Raw genomic sequence first — 10000 nt, 5'->3', positions numbered from 1 at the left:
TAGTAGTAGTAGTAGTAGCAGTAGTAGTAGCAGTAGTAGTAGCAGTAGTAGTAGCAGTAGTAGTAGCAGTAGTAGTAGTAGTAGTAGCAGTAGTAGTAGCAGTAGTAGTAGTAGTAGTAGCAGCAATAGTAGCAGTAGTAGTAGCAGTAGTAGTAGCAGTAGTAGTAGTAGTAGTAGTAGTAGTAATAGTTGTAGTAATTTGTTTGTTTGTTAGTTTTTAAATTGGTCTGAAATTGGTTAAATTCAATTCAAGGTGGCATTAAAAAGGTCTTAAAAAATAAGTTAAAATGTCTAAAATTATTATGATTGTCATATCATTATTATAGATGGTAGATGAACCAGTTGCAGCCTGCATGTAAACACAGTAAACACACTGTACATCACGTCTGTGTCTATTTTACAATAACCACCAGATGGCAGGAGCAGCACAGAGTTAGTGGTAATCCTACTGTAGCTCTCAGTAGTTCTCAACTGGAGTTTGACACACACACACACACACACACACACTGCTGTAGTAAGTATGGAGTGTGTGTGTGTTTATTCCACGGATCATCCCTTATGTAACCAGTGATCTAGGCTGCTTTTAGGAGCGAAGAAAAAAAAACCATTCCCTCTGATCTTTTGGAACAGATGGACTGAACACATTTACAAGCCAACAGTAGTGCCAGAACATAGTAAATACACCGCTTCACATGGTTGCCCCACAAATACGCGGCTTAAAGGGCAATGCCACTGAATTTCAGCCTGGAGATCTGTTATTCCTTTGCCAGGGGAATGTTCCCTGTGTGTGTTTTTTAAGCTTTACTTATCCAGGGAGGGTTTTTGCTGAGCAGGCATGGTGTTTCGCAGCACCGCCCTGCTTCACAGCTCACACCCTCACTACCTGGGAGCTTCCCAGTGGCTCCATGATAACACTTTAGCATTCACTATGCTGAGTGATGGTAGGCGACTAGCGTTATCTCTGAAGTGAGAAAATGAGAACTTGCAGAGCATTACTTATTACTTATAATTTTCCCCACCCAGATTTTCCTTGAACCAGCGACCTTCCAGTCCAGAGCCTGTTTCTCTAAGTTTTGGGCTGCGACCACCCACTGTAGTAATGAACTTTTACTGTGTTCAGTACTGATTCCCACAGCCAGAAACATGAGGGAAGTTTTTTGTCCCACTATAGTTCCCACAAACTTTTTATGTGTCCATAAAGTCAGTCTGCTTTTTATTATCAGTGGTGGTTTTCTGGTATGTTGATGATTTTAGCAGTTTACTGATGCTCACATTAATGCAACGACATACATTGTATGTGTGTATATCTGTGTGTGTGTGTGTGTGTGTGTGTGTGTGTGTGTGTGTTTCACCAGGTTGTTCGAGGAGGCGGCCACTAAGCTGAACCTGGTGGGTCTGGTGGGCTTCCTGCAGCAGCTGAGGAAAGCCTCCCAGTCTCAGCTGTTTGACTCTGTTACTGAGACAGGAGACTACTCACTGGCCATGCCAGGTACACACACACACACACACACACACACACACACACACACATACACACACGTTTGTATTACTGTACGTGAGGACCTTTATTGACTACACTCATTCCCTAACTCCTAACACTAACCTTTACCCTTACCCAAAACTAAATCTAATCCTAATTCTAATCTTAATCTTAAATCCAAGTCTTAACCCTAAATTAACCTTAACCTTAAATTTGTGATTCTAATCTTGACCCTAAAACCAAGCCCTAATCCTAAACTGGCCCCTTCAAGAAGTGAGGAGCGGCAAAATGTTTTCACTTTGGAGGATTTTCTTCATATTTCTGTTCTTGTGAGGCCATTTGGTCCTCATACTGATGGAAGAACAAGAACACACACACACACACACACACACTTAAAATCCCTTACTGAATGACTGACTACATTAACACATAATGTCAAAAATTGAAGAAACTAACATCAGATTACATAAAGACTTAAATAAGATAAGAAATCATCAGAGTGTGTGTGTGCAGGTGAGGCCAAGTCGACGCTGGACCGCCGCAGTGCGCTCCATCTGTTCCGTCTGGGCGAGGCCATGCTGCGGATCGTCAGGAACAGGAGTCGCCCTCTGCTGCACATGATGCGGGCCTGGAGCGTGGTGGCGCCGCACCTGGTGGAGGTAGGGAACCGCGGCCCGGACCACCCTCGACTCCTTCCTCATCCTTCTGTCAGTCTACTTATCTGTAGTGCACTTAACGATGTGCAGAGGATCCCAGGACTCAGACGCCTTGAAATTAAACGGATCAGTTGTGGTTTTTGATTCAAATATCCCAACCTGAATTTTCATTGCAACTTTAATCCACCGATGAAATGTTTTCGTCATGGAAACATCATAGAGAGCTTGCAAAAAAAATGATGTCAAACAACATTCGTTTTAGTTTTTTGTTTGCATAATCACTGCGTGAGTAGAATGAATCCAGCGCATGCAACAGCTGCATCACAACGCAGTGCATCTGCCACAGAATAATGTAACAGATTCTCTCATTTGAAAATAATAAATCGATGAGAGTAATGCATTCAGTATGTTAAGTATGATCTAGAAATTACTCCTCTTTTTACCTTCTTCTCTATCTCTTCTTACTCTTCTTTCCTGTTCTCTTGCTCTTTCTTCTCCTCCTCTTCCTCTTTCCTTGAGTTTTTCTCGTGAGTTACCCTTTTAACTTTCTAGATTAGCACTGCTGCTCTCTTGGGAGTAATATTTAATTGAAATAGCACTCGGCACTTCTACATGAAGGAAATATTTCAGTCCTCTTTCAGTACATGCTCCCATCAACTCTGAGTTGTCAGCAATGAAAGAAAATTACATAGTAAAGTTAATATTAGGAATATGTTATTTCTTAAGAATATGTTCAAAATAGGTGATAAAGCAACATTATATGTTAAGGGTATGCTCAAAATTAGAGATACTGTAAAATTGATGTTAAATATATAGAAAATAAATATTAAAATATGTTATATGTGAAGAATGTGTTCAAAATAGATTACAGTTAATGTGCTCTTTCTGTTTCTGCTTCCCCAGGCGGCGTGCCACAAGGAGCGCCACGTATCCCAGAAGGCCGTTTCCTTCATCCATGACGTTCTGACGGAGGTGCTGACCAGCTGGGCCGAGCTTCCCCACTTCCACTTTAACGAGGCGCTGTTCAGGCCCTTCGAGCACATCATGCAGCTGGAGCTGTGTGACGAGGACGTGCAGGACCAGGTGAGACACACACACACACACACACACACACACACAAAGATGCATATGCACACACACGTACGCAGAGTCTGTGATACAGACACTTAAGCATAGATACCTTATCTCAATCACTCAATCAATAACATTTTCTTGAAAAATGTATATCCAAACAATGGTGATATCCAATTTATTAAAACATATTTGATAATAAATGTTGTCTATCATTAACAAATGAATTACTAGTACATTGTGAACTGATTGGATTGAAAGTAAATTACTGTTAAAGGTGCTGCCTGTAGCATTTTAACATCAATAAGTCATCACCACATTCATTTTGAGACATTAGTATAATTACCGTAAACAAACCAGAGCATCAGTGGTCAGCCTCTCTCAGCCTCTACTCTGCATCCTCCATAGTTTCTCCACCTGGTGGATCTGGAGGGAAATCTGCTGGATCGCTTTACGGCACAAAACAGGAAGAGGTTCTGTTCTTCCAGAGCAAACGGAGCTAAAGCTGAAAGAGTTTCTGGCAGCAGATGGTGGAAGGAGGGAAAGGAAGATGGAGAAATCACTTCCAGAATGTTGATCCTCTTCAGGGAAGGGGAGGGGGGGGCGGGAAGCAACGGGGCTGATGGGAAATGGAGTTTTAATGTGGAGAAACACTAGAACTAGCTGTCGTCTCCACCATGCTCTCATTTGTTTACAGTAATTTACAGTAATGCTGTAGCACCTTTAAAGACTAGCTAAACACCCAAAGCCCAAACCTGTGTAAAGCCTGACATCTAATGGAGAAATCACTTCCAGCATGTTGATCCTCTTCAGTAAAGATGGGGAGGGGGGGGGGTTTATGTGAACTGTGGTCTTAATTTTGGTGTGAGATGGAGGCGACCAATCATCTCCACCATGCTCTCATTTGTTTACGGTAATTATTCCAAGGCACCAAGGGCCTATCGCCTTTGATTTGCCACCCTGCTGTTTGTAAATGTCTCTCCCTCCGTCTGTCCAGGTGATAACGTCGATAGGGGAGCTGGTGGAGATGTGCTCCCCTCAGATCCTGTCCGGGTGGAGGCCGCTGTTCAGCGCTCTGAGGACCGTCCACGGCAACAAGACCGACACCAAGGACTACCTGCTGGGAGAATACTCCATGGGTACGGCTGACACCCGACACGCTCTGCGCCCCAAAACACTGCACACACAGTTTGGAAGAAGATTTACCAGAATTGTGTCAATCAAGGACTTGAGTTACCTGCTGTCTTTTAGAAAGTTACCGTCGTTTGCTGTAATTTGTTGCTGCCATTCATGTTGTAAGATTAGATGTGAGTGTTTTTTTTTATGGTGGATGATTTCATTCTGGGACTCTCTTTATGGAAAACACTTCATTTAGAGTTCAGTTTATTTGTTCTTATAAAATTGAAATAAGATTGAGCAGAAACCATGGGGATTATAAAAGAATTTCACCACAAGTCGGTCTACTTCTATGTAATCTGTAGAAATATTATAGTTATATGATAGTAATAGTAAAAATTGTATTTCAATTTGATTTTTCTTTGTTTCTCTTTCTTGCTTGCTTGTTTTCATTCTTTGTTTTTATCCTTCCTTCCTTCCTTCCTTCCTCCTACCTCCTTCCGCACCTCCTCCCTTCCTTTCTCTCTTCCTTCTGTCCTTCCTTCCTTCCTTCTCCCTCCTTTCATTCCCCCTTCCTTCCTGCCTTGGTTCCTTCCTTTCTTCATTTTTCCCTCCTTTCCTCCCTTCCTTCCTTTCCCTCCTTCCTGCCTTCCTTCCTCCCTCCCCCCTCCTTTCATCCCCCCCTTCCTTCCTCCCTGCCTTCCTACCTCCCTTCCTTCCTTTCTTCGCTTCTTTCCTCCCTTCTCTCTCCTTTCTGCCCTTCTTCCCTCCCTTCTCCCTCCTTTCTTCCTTTCCTTCCTTCCTTCCTTCCTTCCTCACTTGCTTACTTCCTCGTTTCTCCCTCCCTCCCCTCCATCCTCCGTTCCTTCCTCCCTTCCCCCTCATTTCATTCCCCTCTCCCTTCCTTCCTCCCTGCCTTTCTTCCTTTCTTCCCTTCTTCCCTCCCTTCTCCCTCCTTTCTTCCTTTCCTTCCTTCCTTCCTTCCTTCCTCACTTGCTTACTTCCTCGTTTCTCCCTCCCTCCCCTCCATCCTCCGTTCCTTCCTCCCTTCCCCCTCATTTCATTCCCCTCTCCCTTCCTTCCTCCCTGCCTTTCTTCCTTTCTTCCCTTCTTTCCTCCCTTCTCCATCCTTTCTTCCTTTCCTTCCTTCCTTCCTTCCTTCCTCACTTTCTTACTTCCTCGTTTCTCCCTCCCTCCCCTCCATCCTCCGTTCCTTCCTCCCTTCCCCCTCATTTCATTCCCCTCTCCCTTCCTTCCTCCATGCCTTTCCTCCCTTCTCCCTCCTTTCCTCCCTTCTCCCTCCTTTCCTCCCTTCTCTCTCCTTTCCTCCCTCCCTCCTTTCCTCCCTCCCTCCCTCCCTCCCTCCCTCCCTCCTCCCCTGCAGGAAAGTCCCAGGCTCCGGTGTTTGACGTCTTTGAGGCTTTCATCAGCACAGACAACATCCAGGTTTTCGCCAACGCAGCCACCGACTACATCATGTGCCTCATGAAGTTCGTCAAAGGCTTAGGTCGGTCTCGCTCACGCTCGTACGCACGTGCACACTTCTTTTTATTTTACATGTATGTACTGTATATGTATGTATTATGTCACATTTTCTTGGGTGAGTGATTGTCCCTAAGGCTGTCTGTGTGTATTAGGAGAGGTGGACTATAAGGAGATAGGAGACTGTGTCCATGCGTCGGGTTACAGCTCCACTGACCTCTGCCTGCCGGCCCTCGACTACCTCCGCAAATGTTCGCAGGTAGGAACCATTCTGCAGGACAGCCTTTACATGCTGGGTGTTACACTTAAGCCGCTTTTCCACCGGATGGTACCGGCTCAACTCGCCTCGCCTCGCCTCGACTCCCCCGCACATTAACTCAACCGCCCCAAAATGCATTGCGTCTCTGCGGAACGGTCCTGGTCCCAAATCTCCGAAAACGTCGCAGCAGATTTACAAACAGGTGTTATTTGGATAAACTGACCACATATTGGGAATCTACATGGTTACGTTCTCGCCTGAAAAAATATTTAAACTTAATAAAGTGACATATTAACAGTCGTAGAGCCAAAATTACAACAGCTTTTAGCCTGCTTTAAAATCCCCGCTATCGCTGCCGGCAATGATGACGATTCTCTCTGACCAATCAGCAGTCTGCAGTGTTTTCACGTCACCTTTTGGTATCGCCTCAGCTCGCTTGGAACCTCGACGGAGGTGCTACCAAAAAAACATACCAGGTACCAGGTGATATGGTACCATGCGGTGGAAAAGCGGCATTAAATCAGTCCCCAGAATGGTGACTCGAAGGAGGTTATGAACTATTGGAATAGTAAACTTAAGTTAGATTTTTTTTTCCGCTGTTGCTTCATCTGTAGCAAAACAAGGGTTTCATAAAAATGAATAGCTTTTAGCTTTGTTTCATGTTGCACTAAAAAAAATAAAACGATGACAACAACCAAACTCCAATACCTGGTGTGCATGTCCCAGTATCTGGCTGTACCTCCAGATGTTCCCACAGACTGGCAGAGTACAGTGTAACAAGCTACACATAGTACATATTCAGTCAACATTTTGCGTAAAATTTTTGATTATGAACGGCGTACCACTGCCGTAGCATGAAAATGGAAAAATCCAAATTCAGGATCATGAAAACATTATATTTATGTGCTGAGTAATTTCCTGGACTGTAACCCATTCTAAATCTAAATCTCTGTATAGTTTCAAAAATTCATGGCAGCAGCCGAAGTTAGCGTGTTTGCAAGCATTTCTTTCCTTCTTCCCTGGATGACTGGATGAAGCCATGTTGTGTTTGACTGACAGCTGCTGGCTAAGATCTACAAGATGCCGTCCAAGCCGGTGTTCCTGGGGGCGCGGCTCGCCAGCCTGCCAATGAGATCGCAGGAGCGCTCCATCAGCAGCGAGGACGGCATGGACTGCGTCCTGCAGGAGTTTGATGATGACACAGGTGGAGTCGACCTCTCTGTTTCTGTTCGGCTCTTTATTCTGCACTTTACTCCTCACTGCTCCTCTCCTCTCCTCTCCTCCCCCTCATCCTCCTCCTCCTCCTCTCCTCTCCTCTCCTCTCCTCTCCTCTTGTTTTCTCACCTTGTCTCCTCTCCTCTCCTCTCCTCTCCTCTCCTCTTGTTTTATCACCTTGTCTCCTCTCCTCTCCTCTCCTCTCCTCTTGTTTTCTCACCTTGTCTCCTCTCCTCTCCTCTCCTCTCCTCTCCTCTCCTCTCCTCTCCTCTCCTCTCCTCTCCTCTCCTCTCCTCTCCTCTCCTCCCCCTCATCCTCCTCCTCCTCCTCTCCTCTCCTCTCCTCTCCTCTTGTTTTATCACCTTGTCTCCTCTCCTCTCCTCTCCTCTCCTCTTGTTTTCTCACCTTGTCTCCTCTCCTCTCCTCTCCTCTCCTCTTGTTTTCTTACCTTGTCTCCTCTCCTTTCCTCTCCTCTCCTCTTGTTTTCTCACCTTGTCTCCTCTCCTCTCCTCTCCTTTCCTCTCCTCTCCTCTCCTCTCCTTTCCTCTCCTCTCCTCTCCTCTCCTCTTGTTTTCTCACCTTGTCTCCTCTCCTCTCCTCTCCTCTCCTCTTGTTTTCTCACCTTGTCTCCTCTCCTCTCCTCTCCTCTCCTCTTGTTTTCTCACCTTGTCTCCTCTCCTCTCCTCTCCTCTCCTCTTGTTTTCTTACCTTGTCTCCTCTCCTTTCCTCTCCTCTCCTCTTGTTTTCTCCTCTCCTCTCCTCTCCTCTCCTCTTGTTTTCTCACCTTGTCTCCTCTCCTCTCCTCTCCTTTCCTCTCCTCTCCTCTCCTCTCCTTTCCTCTCCTCTCCTCTCCTCTTGTTTTCTCACCTTGTCTCCTCTCCTTTCCTCTCCTCTCCTCTCTCCTCTTGTTTTCTCATCTCCTCTCCTCCTCCTCTCCTCTCCTTTCCTCTCCTCTCCTCTCCTCTTGTTTTCTCATCTCCTCTCCTCTCCTCTCCTCTTGTTTTCTCACCTTGTCTCCTCTCCTCTCCTCTCTTCTCCTCCACTTTGGTTCTTCTCCTCTCACTCTTTACTCTCTGTACTCACTTGCCTTTTCTTTTGTCTCCTCTGTTCCCCTTTGCTATCCTGTCCTCTCTCCACACACACACACACACACACACACACACACACACACACACACCTCTCTAACCCAGTACTGTGTTATATTCTGTCTTCCAGGTCTAATCCAGGTGTGGATATTGTTGCTGGAGCAGCTGACAGCGGCAGTGTCAAACTGTCCTCGCCAACACCAACCTCCAACCCTGGAGCTGCTGTTCACACTGCTGAGAGAGGTCACCGCTGTACCAGGTAACACACACACACACACACACACTGTATATATCCGTAAATATAGCCCCATTTCTTTAGTAGAGCTTACAATCTTCCTCTCATACCAGCCATTGCCTTCCCTTCCTTTCCTTCCATGCATTTACCATTTATGGTTAACTTCATGCTGCTGCAGACAGCTCTTGTCTTTCCCTGCTCTTATATCCTAAAGTGCATCTTTTATATCTAAACAGCAACAGTATGCAGTATATATTCCAGTATATATATCATTGGAAATGAATTGAAAATTACGTATATGGACAAACACGTCCCCTAACCCCCCCCCTCCCCCCCCCCCCCCCCGCCTTCCTCCAGGACCGGGGTTTGCCATCTTCTCGGTCATCCAGCTGCTACTTCCTGTGATGTCACTGTGGCTGCAGCGTAGCCACGGCGACCACTCCTACTGGGACGTGGCGGCGGCCAACTTCAAACACGCCATCGGCCTGTGCTGTGAGCTGGTGGTGGAGCACGTCAACAGCTTCATACATTCAGGTGACAGACGGCAGGAAATGTGTGTGTTTGTGTGTTCATGTTGTGTGTCTCAAAACATGTGTGACTCAAGTCAGACTCGAGTCACAGTTTTAATAGCTTGAGACTTGACTTGATGCATGAAGAGAAGACTTGAGACTTGACTTGACTTGGGTTCTGGTGACTTGGGACTCGACTCTGACTTGTACTTTGATGACTTGAAAAGGTTTCTAAAGTCTTGACTTGAGATCTTGTGTTTGTGTAAATGACTTAGATTGAAAGTGATGAGATTTGTTCCAGCAGACGACTGAATTTAAATTCTGTTTTCTGAATTTGTATGGAATGATTGAATTTATTGAAGTTGAAACTGATTATAGAAATCAAACTCATGATGCTCTTACCAAGTTTTTGATGCTCTTACCAAGTTTTTATCCTATTAAAACCATATTGCATTGAAAAGTCCTAGATATTTAGTTTTCTTTAAGATATTAAATTGATACTGGACTCTTGATTTGTTCTGACTTGACTTGCTGTTCTACATTTAGACTTGAGACTTGACATTAATGACATGGACTTGACTTGGTAATCTATATTTAGACTTGGGACTTGACTTGAGGCTTGAGACTGACTTGGACTCGAGCAGAGTTGACTTGGTCACAACTCTGTCTCCACCTAATTCTTCCTTGGTGGGGAAACAGATTTCTCCCACTTTTTTTCAACTGATTTTCAAGCAGAGTGCATCAGACATAACACAGAGAGATGGAGAGAGGAAGGGAAGGAGAGAAGGAGGAATGGAAGGAAGGAAGGAAGGAAGGAGGGAGGGAGGGAGGGAGGGAGGGAGGGAGGGACATTGTTCAAGACTTTGCACAATTAACATAGAATATTCACAAC

The 10000-nt window shown here is 45.2% G+C and overlaps 1 protein-coding gene across 1 annotated transcript in view; it reads left to right on the top strand.

The window, feature by feature from the left end:
- Nucleotides 1-10000, top strand: part of arfgef3 (ARFGEF family member 3) — a 67163-nt gene that overhangs the window by 41624 nt on the left and 15539 nt on the right. The window contains exons 24-32 of the mRNA XM_078288644.1: nt 1356-1489; nt 1994-2139; nt 3040-3219; nt 4205-4346; nt 5708-5830; nt 5961-6064; nt 7124-7268; nt 8495-8623; nt 8957-9133. Coding sequence (XP_078144770.1) covers nt 1356-1489; nt 1994-2139; nt 3040-3219; nt 4205-4346; nt 5708-5830; nt 5961-6064; nt 7124-7268; nt 8495-8623; nt 8957-9133 — 1280 coding nt within the window. The remainder of the gene's footprint in view (nt 1-1355; nt 1490-1993; nt 2140-3039; nt 3220-4204; nt 4347-5707; nt 5831-5960; nt 6065-7123; nt 7269-8494; nt 8624-8956; nt 9134-10000) is intronic.

This window comes from Centroberyx gerrardi, chromosome 15 (assembly GCF_048128805.1).
Source record: "Centroberyx gerrardi isolate f3 chromosome 15, fCenGer3.hap1.cur.20231027, whole genome shotgun sequence".
Lineage (NCBI taxonomy): Eukaryota > Metazoa > Chordata > Actinopteri > Beryciformes > Berycidae > Centroberyx > Centroberyx gerrardi.
The sequence above is the reverse complement of the archived record's forward strand: the minus strand, read 5'-3'. Positions and strand labels throughout refer to the sequence as shown.